General features: G+C 44.5%; 2 protein-coding genes across 2 annotated transcripts; one reads left to right on the top strand and one right to left on the bottom strand.

The window, feature by feature from the left end:
• Positions 1–2,617: 2,617 nt before the first annotated feature.
• On the top strand, positions 2,618–9,307 carry LOC115110631 (DNA replication licensing factor mcm5-like). The gene is made up of 15 exons (XM_029636442.2): positions 2,618–2,919; positions 3,284–3,703; positions 4,021–4,147; positions 4,352–4,480; positions 4,623–4,795; positions 5,437–5,592; positions 5,734–5,903; positions 6,001–6,172; positions 6,275–6,386; positions 6,629–6,772; positions 6,862–7,104; positions 7,214–7,326; positions 8,074–8,202; positions 8,299–8,569; positions 8,777–9,307. The coding sequence occupies exons 2-15, from the start codon at positions 3,534–3,536 to the stop codon at positions 8,876–8,878; spliced, it is 2,211 nt and encodes a 736-aa protein (XP_029492302.1). The 5' UTR covers positions 2,618–2,919; positions 3,284–3,533; the 3' UTR covers positions 8,879–9,307.
• Positions 9,308–9,311: 4 nt separating this feature from the next.
• Positions 9,312–12,088, bottom strand: hmox1a (heme oxygenase 1a). Its single transcript, XM_065006610.1, is given in 9 exon segments — positions 9,312–9,657; positions 9,745–9,793; positions 10,736–11,008; positions 11,103–11,118; positions 11,120–11,155; positions 11,157–11,314; positions 11,489–11,600; positions 11,794–11,845; positions 11,952–12,088. Coding segments are annotated over 8 exon segments (810 nt in total). The 5' UTR covers positions 11,844–11,845; positions 11,952–12,088; the 3' UTR covers positions 9,312–9,541.
• Positions 12,089–12,197: the final 109 nt, after the last annotated feature.

Below are 12,197 nucleotides of genomic sequence, written 5' to 3'. Positions count from 1 at the left end.
GATGGTTTGTTTTTATTCACTCTGAGAGATGGGTGCTCAGCGTCTGGGCTGATTTCATGGTTCTGCAAATATGACTGATTTCTGTGATTGAATAACACAAAGGTTTTGCAATTTCCAATGTCATTTAAAAAAGCATGTTGAATCTGTCAAGTACTTACAGGAGTGTTATTGCTTTTGTCATATCAACTTTAAAAGTTGTCTGAAGAAACTGGGATACCATAAGTTTTACACAGAACAGCGAAGGGCTGAGAGGAGCTCCAAACAGCTGTGGCAAGGGGAAGTTGAACTGTGTTTTTTCCTGATACAAGGAATTGATATCCCAAGTTCAACGTTTTAAAAACGAACGTGCCTAAAAACGAAATGCGTTGTGAAGCATAAACTAGGCCAATGTTTGGTTCTCTGAAATACTGCATTTTGATCTGTAAATCTATTCTGCATGGGATCTGAACTAAAACATAATTGACCATTTCAATAATTTTACTGAGTTACAATTCATGAAATAAATGTAATTAGGCCCTAATCTATGGATATCACATGACTGGGCAGGGGCGCACCTCGCTTCCAATGAGATTGCTCAGTGTCGGGGACCATACCATGAGGTGGGAATCGGGGAGGGGACCAGGGCCTCTGTTTTGGTGAATGTGGTAGAAACCATCTAAGCTTATGGAACGGTTTTAACATAGGAGCACGGACAAAAACAAGCCTTTTTGTGTTGGTCTTTGTGAAAAACACGTATGAGCAAAATCATGAATAGTGAATATGACATGTTTGAAAAGAGCAATTGAATCAATCAAATTCAATCAAATGTATTTATAAAGCCCTTCTTACATCAGCTGATGTCACAAAGTGCTGTACAGAAACCCAGCCTAAAACCCCAAACAGCAAGCCATGCAGGTGTAGAAGCACGGTGGCTAGGAAAAACTCCCTAGAAGTGCCAAAAAAAAGGAAGAAACCTAGAGAGGAACCAGGCTATGAGGGGTGGCCAGTCCTCTTCTGGCTGGGCCGGGTGGAGATTACAACAGAACATGGCCAAGATGTTCAAATGTTCATAGATGACCAGCAGGGTCAAATAATAATAATCACAGTGGTTGTCAAGGGTGCAGGTCAGCACCTCAGGAGTAAATGTCAGTTGGCTTTTCATAGCTGATCATTCAGAGCATCTCTACCGCTCCTGCTGTCTCTAGAGAGTTGAAAACAGCAGGTCTGGGACAGGTAGTATGTCCGGTGAACAGGTCAGAGTTCCAAAGCTGCAGGCAGAATAGTTGAAACTGGAGCAGCAGAACAGTTGAAACTGGAGCAGTAGCACAGCAAGGTGGACTCGGGACAGCAAGGAGTCATCATGCCAGGTAGTCCTGAGGCATGGTCCTAGGGCTTAGGTCCTCTGAGAGAGAAATAGAGAGAGCATACTTAAATTCACATAGGACACCGGATAAGACAGGAGAAATACTCCAGATATAACAGACTGACCCATGCCCCCCGACATATACATTTCAGCTGCATAAATACTGGAGGTTGAGATTGGAGGGGTCGGGAGACACTGGCCCCATCTGACGATACCCCCGGACAGGGCCAAACAGGCAGGATATAACCCCACCCACTTTTCCAAAGCACAGCCCCCACAACACTAGAGGGATATCTTCAACCACCAACTTACTATCCTGAGACAAGGCTGAGTATAGCCCACAAAGATCTCCGCCATGGCACAACCCAAGGGGGGGGGCGCCAACCTGGACAGGCAGATCACGTCAGTGACTCAACCCACTCAAATGACATACCCCTCCTAGGGACGTCATGGAAGAGTACCAGTAAGCCAGTGACTCAGCCCCTGTAATAGGGTTAGAGGCAGAGAATCCCAGTGGAGAGAGGGGAACCGGCCAGGCAGAGACAGCAAGGGCGATTTGATGCTCCAGTGCCTTTCTGTTCACCTTCACACTCCTGGGTCAGACTACACTCAATCATAGGACCTACTGAAGAGATGAGTCTTCAATAAAGATATAAAGGTTGAGACCGACTATGTGTCTCTCACATGGGTAGGCAGACCATTCCATAAAAATGGAGCGCTATAGGAAAAAGCCTTGCCTCCAGCTATTTGCTTAGAAATTCTAGGGACAGTAAGGAGGCCTGCGTCTTGTGACCGTAGCGTACGTGTAGGTATGTATGGCAGGACCAAATCGGAAAGATAGGTAGGAGTAAGCCTGTGTAATGCTTTGTAGGTTAGCAGTAAAACCTTGAAATCAGCCCTTGCCTTAACAGGAAGCCAGTCTAGAGAGGCTAGCACTGGAGTAATATGATTTTTTTTTTGGTTTGAAATAGTCTAAGGATTTTTTTTTGTCCACTCATTTTATAGAACTGAACTATTTTTGAAAACCTTGATCAAAAAGATTTCTGTGGGATTACAAATGAGTGGACACATCAACCTGTAGAGGGAGACAGAGATACTCATGATCTTTTGTATTCAACAATTTTGAGACCTAATAGGTTATTAGCTGCAAACTACACTGCTTGAATACAAGGACTGGAAAAATATATTAATTTGAATCAGGCCTCCAATCTGCCCTTTCTTGAAGAACTGTAGTATTCAGTGTTATGTCTATCTACTACAAGTACCCATTATTCTGTCTCCCACAGGAGTGTATGTGATTGGGTTCTCCTACCCAGTGGTACCAAAGGGCAAAGCCAGAATCCGGGTTCAGATCTCAGCGGCCCACACTGACCAGGACATTGACCACGCGGTGGATGCTTTCATACAGACAGGCAGGAAGCATGGAGTTCTGCCTTAAATAGAAGAACTCGTGGATCATTTTGCTGCCAATAAGCAAGTTTGCAAGCTCCTTGTCTTTTTGATTTTGGACTGCGGTTACAGGTTACACAGGAGGCCTATGAATGACAGTGCGACAATGATAATGTATTACATACAGGGTAATGTATTACAGATGATGCTCAATTGTGGGCTATTTGTGTTTTTTGTGTTTTGTGTTGCAATTGAATGAATAAAATACTTTAGTATTTTTTTGTATATACCAACAAACGTTGGTATTTTCCAATGGAGCTAGCTAGATATGGTTGTAATACTGGGTAAGCTAGAAGATATTTTAAAGTATTGTTTTTATTTCGAGCAATAAACGTGTGCTTGCATCAACAGTAACTTTGTAAACGCAACGAACAGGGTTGTTGTTTCAGTTTGTTGTAGAGCCACCACAATGTAATGTCCCTGGCTTGGTCTTATGTTTTTATTTTATTTTTATCCCCGTTCTTTTCCCGCCACAAACAAGTCTTTAATCAGGGTACGCCTCCTGAAATGTATTCAGCCAATCATTATCACTAGTCGATCATATCTCCCAATGGCAAAGCGTCACTGCTCGACCTCGCCGGTAAGTGACGATATTTTTTTGCCGCGAAAGAGTTTGCGTGGAATTCATTGTCCACAGAAGACCATTGACGTGAATCGCAAAAAACTGTTTTGCTTTTAGGATTATTGCACTTTGCGCACGCATACTTAATTTTCAGTACTTTGTAGATATAATCGGTGCATTATGTCTGGTTTCGACGACCCGGGAGTTTATTACAGTGACAGCTTCGGCGGTGGAGATGGACCCGGGGATGAAGGTGGAGTGAAACGGAGCCAGATCAAGAAACGATTCCGTGAATTTCTTCGGCAGTTCAGAGTTGGGACCGATCGCACCGGTTTCACCTATAAATACAGGTAAGATCGAGATTGTATTAAGTGCCACGAAGTCATTGTCGATGGCTACCGCCGGTTGGTGTGATGTTCCACAGATACCCAACGTTAAGTTAGCTAGCCAGTTAGTTAGCTAACAGTTAGCCAGTTACTGTAACGTTAGCTAACTAACTACCACTGATCACCACATTGGTCTTGAAGGAATAAAGTTTGACTCTTCAAGGTCCTGTGATTGAGTTTGTAGTTCGTTTTTATTTTCCTTATGATTATATTCGCATTCTGTTTTAAGATCTTTATCTTATTGTTCATATTGGATTGTTGACATGTGTTCTGCTGTGTAGAGATGACCTTAAGAGACACTACACCCTGGGGGAGTACTGGGTGGAGGTGGAGATGGAAGACCTGGCCAGCTTTGACGAGGACCTGTCAGACTGCCTGCACAAGCTGCCCACTGAGAACCTGCCGCTGGTGAGAAGATTGGATAGACTAATAACAGACAAATCATTTGAGGAGTTTTAATTGCAGAAATTGCAGGCTGAATAATTAATGGATTAGATGGATTCCTATATTTTCTGTTGCTGATCGTATCATACTGATCTTATATTCTATTTGGCAAATAATTATATCTGAAAATTATCCCTTTAAACTGAGCCCTGACATTCTGATTGGCAGCTGGAGGAGGCTGCCCAGGAGGTGGCTGACGAGGTGACCCGTCCCAGGCCTTTGGGAGAGGAGACAGTGCAGGAAATCCAGGTCATGCTGAAGAGTGACGCCCATCCTGCCTCCATCCGCAACCTCAAGGTAAGAGACTCTCTGAGGATACAATGCTGGGCCTTTCAGCTTTCAGTTGGTTCATGTAGAAGGTGGCATGAAAGATTCCCTCAATTTCCCATCCATGTAAAATGCCATTACTCTGAACTCTCCATCTCTTTCTCTCTGGTAGTCGGAGCAGGTGTCCAAGCTGGTGAAGGTCCCTGGGATCGTCATCTCTGCCACAGCTGTGAGGGCCAAGGCCACCAGAGTGTGTTTGCAGTGTCGTGGCTGTCGCTCTGTCATCAGTAACATCTCCCTGCCCCCAGGCCTGCAGGGCTACGCTCTTCCCCGAAAGTGCAACACGTGAGTGCAACCCTCTGAGTTGTTGAGTGTTTGTGTGCACTCTCCAGTGCATGGACAAAATGCATCAAGTCATTGTGTACACACTCCAGTGCATGGACAAAATGCATCAAGTCATTGTGTACACACTCCAGTGCATGGACAAAATGCATTAAGTCATTGTGTACACACTCCAGTGCATGGACAAAATGCATCAAGTCATTGTGTACACACTCCAGTGCATGGACAAAATGCATTAAGTCATTGTGTACACACTCCAGTGCATGGACAAAATGCATTAAGTCATTGTGTACACACTCCAGTGCATGGACAAATGCATTAAGTCATTGTGTACACACTCCAGTGCATGGACAAAATGCATTAAGTCATTGTGTACACACTCCAGTGCATGGACAAAATGCATTAAGTCATTGTGTACACACTCCAGTGCATGGACAAAATGCATTAAGTCATTGTGTACACACTCCAGTGCATGGACAAAATGCATTAAGTCATTGTGTACACACTCCAGTGCATGGACAAAATGCATTAAGTCATTGTGTACACACTCCAGTGCATGGACAAAATGCATTAAGTCATTGTGTGTGTGAAATCATCTGCTTTATCATTGTGTGTGATTTCATTCTTAAACATCTCTCTCTCAGTGAGCAGGCAGGCAGGGTGAGGTGTCCTATAGATCCCTACTTCATCATTCCAGACCGTTGTGTCTGTGTGGACTTCCAGACCCTCCGTTTGCAGGAGTCTCCAGATGCTGTGCCACATGGAGAGATGCCCCGCCACCTGCAGCTCTACTGTGACAGGTAACACACACACACAGCATTGTCTGTGTGCCTCAATATTCTCAATTAAATGCAATTAACACATGCCGATATATACACACAGTGCAAAGTGAGACCGACGAGTACATACCACATTACAGCTCATGTTCTGCCTCCCCTCAGGTACCTGTGTGACCGTGTGGTCCCTGGGAACAGAGTGACCATCATGGGGATCTACTCAATCAAGAAGGTGGCCCAAGCTAAGGGCAAGGGCAGAGATAAAAGTGCAGGCGTGGGCATCCGCTCCTCCTACCTCCGTGTGGTGGGCATTCAGCAGGACACAGAGGGAGCAGGTAGGCACGATAAGGCTACTAGAGGTTAGATTACTTATCCAACATGATGTCCTATGTGGGATAGTGTTATCGATATAATGCTATCTTTTTCTCTCAGGTCGTGGGGCCACGGGGTCAGTCTCCCCACAGGAAGAAGAAGAGCTGAGAGCGTTGGCCTCCTCCCCCGACGTCTACGGCTCCCTCGCCCGTTCCCTCGCTCCTTCCATCTACGGCAGTGATGACCTGAAAAAGGCCATCGCCTGCCTGCTGTTCGGCGGCTCCAGGAAGAGGTAAGTCATAAACATTGGAAATGGCATGTAGAATTTTAATAGATTTTTGATGTGCATACATTTCTCTCCAGTGTGTATGTGTAATGACCATTCCTGTCTCAGGCTGCCTGACGGGCTGACCCGTAGAGGAGACATCAACTTGCTAATGCTGGGAGACCCCGGTACTGCTAAGTCTCAGCTGCTCAAGTTTGTGGAGAGGTGCTCTCCCATTGGGGTAAGGATGGGCATGATGAATGATTATATTAATTCATATATGTGTGTGTGTGTGTGTGTATATTAATTGAAAAAATATATATTTATTTAGCAATCTTGACACTCCCTCAACATAGATTTAGACCAGAATTACAAGGGTGGATTCCAGAAGTTCCATTTGCTGACAATTTAATTAATCCGCATGCTAATGACCCCTATCGAAAGCGCTAACCCGTATCTTCCCTCTCTCTCTTCCTCTGTCAGGTGTATACCTCAGGTAAAGGCAGCAGTGCTGCTGGTCTGACGGCCTCTGTCCTGAGGGACCCCGTCACCCGTGGCTTCATCATGGAGGGAGGAGCCATGGTGCTGGCTGACGGTGGGGTGGTGTGCATCGATGAGTTTGACAAGGTAAGGAAACATGGACAGAAGTACATCAATTGCTGAATACTTGACTGGTTTGTTTGCAGACGCTTAACTGTGTCTCTCCTTCCTCTCAGATGAGAGAGGATGACAGAGTAGCCATCCATGAAGCCATGGAGCAACAGACCATCTCCATTGCCAAGGCTGGCATCACCACCACCCTGAACTCCCGCTGCTCGGTGCTGGCCGCTGCTAACTCTGTGTTTGGCCGTTGGGACGACACCAAGGGAGAGGACAACATCGACTTCATGCCTACCATCTTGTCCCGTTTTGACATGATCTTTATCATCAAGGACATCCACGACCATCAGAGAGACATGGTGAGGGAACACACTTTTGTGTGTGGAGGGGAAGGTTTATGCACAGGGATACTGAACACTGCCCAGGCTAGCACAGTGTTAACACTATTGACCTTCTTTTCTCTCTCAGACTCTGGCCCGCCACGTGATGAACGTCCATCTCAGTGCTCATACTCAGACTGAGGGTGTGGAGGGAGAGATCACACTGGCCACACTGAAGAAGTACATTGCCTATGCCAGAACGTGAGTCTTAAAATCCTTTATTTCTGCAGATGTATTCTGTGTATGTTAGATTCTGTTTAGATTGAGTTCATGAACTCTACTCGCAGAGAAACAATACTACACGCTAGTATGTACACATGAACTCTACTCGCAGAGAAACAATACTACACGCTAGTATGTCCACATGAACTCTACTCGCAGAGAAACAATACTACACGCTAGTATGTACACATGAACTCTACTCGCAGAGAAACAATACTACACGCTAGTATGTACACATGAACTCTACTCGCAGAGAAACAATACTACACGCTAGTATGTCCACATGAACTCTACTCGCAGAGAAACAATACTACACGCTAGTATGTCCACATGAACTCTACTCGCAGAGAAACAATACTACACTCTAGTATGTACACATGAACTCTACTCGCAGAGCACGCTAGTAAACATGAAATCGCAGAGAAACAATACTACACGCTAGTATGTCCACATGAACTCTACTCGCAGAGAAACAATACTACACGCTAGTATGTACACATGAACTCTACTCGCAGAGAAACAATACTACACTAGTATGTACACATGAACTCTACTCGCAGAGAAACAATACTACACGCTAGTATGTACACATGAACTCTACTCGCAGAGAAACAATACTACACGCTAGTATGTACACATGAACTCTACTCGCAGAGAAACAATACTACACGCTAGTATGTACACATGAACGGGTTTGGTTTGTAACGGTCAAATGTGCCCTGACAGGAAATGCGGCCCACGTCTGTCTGCGGCGGCAGCTGAAAAGCTGAAGAACAGATACGTGGTGATGAGGAGTGGAGCGAGGGAACATGAGAGGGAGAGTGACAGGAGAGCCTCCATCCCCATCACTGTCAGGTACCTATATGATACTTCACCTGCCAACGTCATTACCAGTCAGGATACTGTCCATCTTCATTGTCATAATGCTTTGTTCTCCGTGGTCCACTGCAGGCAGCTTGAGGCGGTGGTGCGCATCTCTGAGTCCCTGGCCAAGATGAAGCTGCAGGCCGTGGCTGGAGAGGAGGAGGTGGACGAGGCCCTGCGGCTCTTCCAGGTGTCCACACTGGACGCTGCGCTGTCCGGCAGCCTCTCTGGTGTGGAGGGCTTCACCACTCAGGAGGACCAGGAGATGATTTCCCGTGTTGAGAAGCAGCTGAAGAGACGCTTTGCCATTGGCTCCCAGGTGTCCGAGCACAGCATCGTCCAGGACTTCACCAAGCAGGTCAGTTACACTAGTCTACTTTGAACGTATACCTTGTTGAACAGAGACGGAACCACTTGGTCAAATACATTAAAGTACTTTGGGCATTGGAATGTTTGGCATTTGTGTATATGATTCAGTGCTGTCCTCAGTTGGCCCACGTGTTGCCCTGTAGCCTGTTTACCTGTCCACCGACCAGAATCTCTCTCTAAACTCTCCCATATACAGAAGTATCCAGAGCAGGCCATCTACAAGGTCCTTCACCTGATGATGAGGAGGGGAGAGCTGCAGCACCGCATGCAGAGGAAGGTGCTCTACAGAGTCAAGTAGTCTCTCAAAAAGATGTATACGCACAAATATTAAGTCACGATGGGCTTTGTAAATAGTAGAAGGGACAGGCGTCTCCTCAATTCACTCTTCCTCACAAGCCAGTGGACGTCTTCATGATGTCACGTCGATACGTCTTCATCTTAGACCACAGAGCCACTACAGAGCCACTGATGTCTACCTTTTCATGTGTTGCTTTGCCAAGTTAAGCCAACAACAGTTATTTACTGTTCTATTGCTCTCATAAGTATTTTGGTGTCTATTCTTTTTAGACTAAACAAATTATGTTATGGAGGCAATTTGGATGAACTGTATTGTTGTTGAATTGTTTGGGGTAAGAACATTGATGTGAGAATGCCTTAAAGATTGTTAACGTAGAATCATTGTGTAAGGTATTTTGTTTTGAAAATAAATAGCAAACTTCTTTATTTAGACATTTCTTATGTCAAAATGGTGTGCATAATCTTTAATGATACATACTATATACAAAGATATTGCAATTAATACATGTCAATTTTCATTTTAAAATTGCCTTAGGTGTTTTGTTTTTTTTTTAAGTAGTCGTGACAAAGTGCTGTAAGTGCACACACCCTTAGGTGGTTATGACTAGTGAAGTGATTCTGTCAACTACATAAAAATACATCGTTAAGGACCCATTTCAAGGCTTTAGAATACATAGATACCCATTCCGACTGTTGCTAAAGCAACACAAATACCCAGTGACAACTGCATGATGGACAAAGAGGGGATGATAGCTGGCGTCTCAGCCTTTTCTTGGTCCCCTGCAAAAGCAAAGTAATACCTTTCTATAACACAAAAGGAAGGTGAAAGATCACACATTTCCAATCAGCATATGAGCTTGTACTTACCATAAGCTTCCTTTGTGACACTTAACATTTTCTGTAGATCATCGAAGACCTGTACGAGAAATAACACAGGATGTCTTCATTGAACAAGACGTACACAATCATCAGCAATATGCGATGGCACCCAGTAACATGTTTACACTGCATCGTTCACTAGACCTTCCCAGTTTCACTTCCTCTTCACAGTCATGTTTAGCTAGTTTTAATGTAACGTGCACAAGTACAGTGAAAAAATGCCTTTCTTGTAAGCTCTAAACACAACAGTGCATACTACAAATAAAGTAGAACAAAAACATGAGAAAGCATACTATATACAGGGACAGTCAGTTCCAGAACCATATTTAAAATGTGCATGGATACTGGAGTGATCTCGGTAGATAGGCATAGGGATATATGATAAACAGAGTAGCAGCAGTGTGTATGATGATAGTATGTGAGTGTGTCTGTGTAGAGTCAGTATAAATGTATGTGCATATTATTTGTGTGTGAGAAAATTATGGAGTAAGTGTTTGTGTCTGTTGGAGTGTGCATACAGACAGTGCAAAAATAAAATACAAGGGTCAACTCTGTGTAGCTATTTAGTTAGCTATTTAGCAGTCTTATGGCTTGGGGATAGAACCTGTTCAGGAGCCTGTTGATGGCAGTCTTGATGCACCGGTACCGCTTGCAGTGCAGAAGCAGAGAGAACTGTATATGACTTGGGAGGCTGGAGTCTTCAACGATTTTCCAGGCCCTCCTTTGACACCGCCTGATATAGATGTCCTGAATAGCAGGGAACTCGGCCTCAGTGACGTACTGGGCTGTCCGCACCAACTTCTGTAGCGCCATGTGTTCAAGGGCAGTGCAGTTGCCATACCAAGCAGTGATGCAGCCAGTCAAGATGCTCTCAATTGTACAGCTGTAGAACTTTTCATAGTGATTTTTCATTACTGTATTAGTTCCCATAACCTATATTCTTACCCAGTTTGCTTCCACCCTCTTCTCTTTCACTCACCTGGATGTTGAGGTCGAAGGCCATTATAGCCTCCTCCAGCACCCCCTCCCTCTCCTCCTTGGTCAGCTCAATGCTGTTCATTCTGCTCCTGTACAGCTGCTTGAAACGGTTAGGGCTTGACACTCCAGGGAAGGAGAAAAACGACAGTCCCTCTCCGCTGCTTAACCCAATTGACTTCTGGGTAATCTTCCCCAAAACTTGTCCTCCTGACAGGTCACCTAGGTAACGGGTATAGGCGTGGGCCACCAGCAATTTAGGATTGCCTTCACCAATCTGAAGAGGGAAACAAATAAATTGTTATTACTAAGCAAGTACACAATTAAGATAGTGTGCCTACCCTGCATGTTGGTATATCTATAGCCTGTACCTTGCGAAGTCTCTGTATATCTGTGTGTTGCAGCAGGAATGATGACTCTTTTGCCACTCCTGTCCAAAGAAGTGTTCCAGATCTCTCTCTAGTGTCTCCAGTCGGGCCAGTTCCTGGGGGAAGTATATTGGTGCGACACCTGGTTGGGAAGCATTTCTGTCCATCTCCTCTTCCAGTGCTTTGTAGATCTCGTAGAGGGAACACAGAAGAAGCTGCCATGGAAAAGAGGGGTTACAGATGAATACTTAGTACACAGTGAGTGCTCATTTTCCATGACTATGTAGAAAGTTAAACAAAAGGCATTCTAGGCCGTTCATAATATGAAAACCACAGTAAATTATTTTGGCAAGTGGTTTTTAATATACTCTCAGATGGGCTTTTCTCACCTTGTACTGCGGAAGAGTAATCTGTCCCTTCTGATAGCTCAGCATCAGTTGGGTGTTTTCTGCCCTGACATGGATCTCTTTAGTCGCTGCTTTTATCTGTTCTGACAAATCACTGAGGAAAGATGGAGAACATTAGGAGGACATCCTGATTTACCTGAGTACAGTCAATGTGAACACAGAGTTTGCAGTTAGTAATTGTGTTCTGTATGTTCAATACCTTTACTTTACCATATATTAGCCCTGACCTGGTCTGAAATACAATAATCTAGTTAACATATCGACCATTCATTACAAAATTACTGTACCTGCCAGGGTTCTGCATATCAACTTTCCGTGTCGAGTTGACTGTCTCCATGTCTGTAATCCAGAATTGTTTACATGGTGGTTATAACATTATTACCCAAATCTGACCAACTGTTACAGTTTATTAAAAAACAAGTCAGTGAAAGAGGTGATAATTTACCTGTGGGGTATTTCCTTGTTGATGTCTTGTTATACAGCTGGTAAATGAAAGCTGCCTCCTTCTCAAACGAGTTTAGAGTTGCTGTGTCCTCTTTGAGCTGTGTCCCTGTCTTTATATTTGACTCCCTATCCTTCTTTCCCAATGCTTGTCAGCTAAATCAAATGGGAAGTGAGTGTTGACTCAGTTCCCTTATCCTGAAGCTTAACATGACAGGGCAGATTTACCAGTGAGGGGAGAGCATGAGTG

This window comes from Oncorhynchus nerka, linkage group LG21, assembly GCF_034236695.1.
Source record: "Oncorhynchus nerka isolate Pitt River linkage group LG21, Oner_Uvic_2.0, whole genome shotgun sequence".
Lineage (NCBI taxonomy): Eukaryota > Metazoa > Chordata > Actinopteri > Salmoniformes > Salmonidae > Oncorhynchus > Oncorhynchus nerka.
Note: the sequence above shows the minus strand (reverse complement) of the source record. Positions and strands in the feature narration are given on the sequence as shown.

Bases quoted from the DNA above. Each gene is read 5' to 3' on its own strand.
- LOC115110631 (XM_029636442.2), top strand. From the start codon at position 3,534: ATGTCTGGTTTCGACGACCCGGGAGTTTATTACAGTGACAGCTTCGGC. The intron at 5,904-6,000 runs GTAGGCACGATA...TTTTTCTCTCAG, and splicing joins GCAGGACACAGAGGGAGCAG to GTCGTGGGGCCACGGGGTCA. The intron at 6,773-6,861 runs GTAAGGAAACAT...CCTTCCTCTCAG, and splicing joins GCATCGATGAGTTTGACAAG to ATGAGAGAGGATGACAGAGT.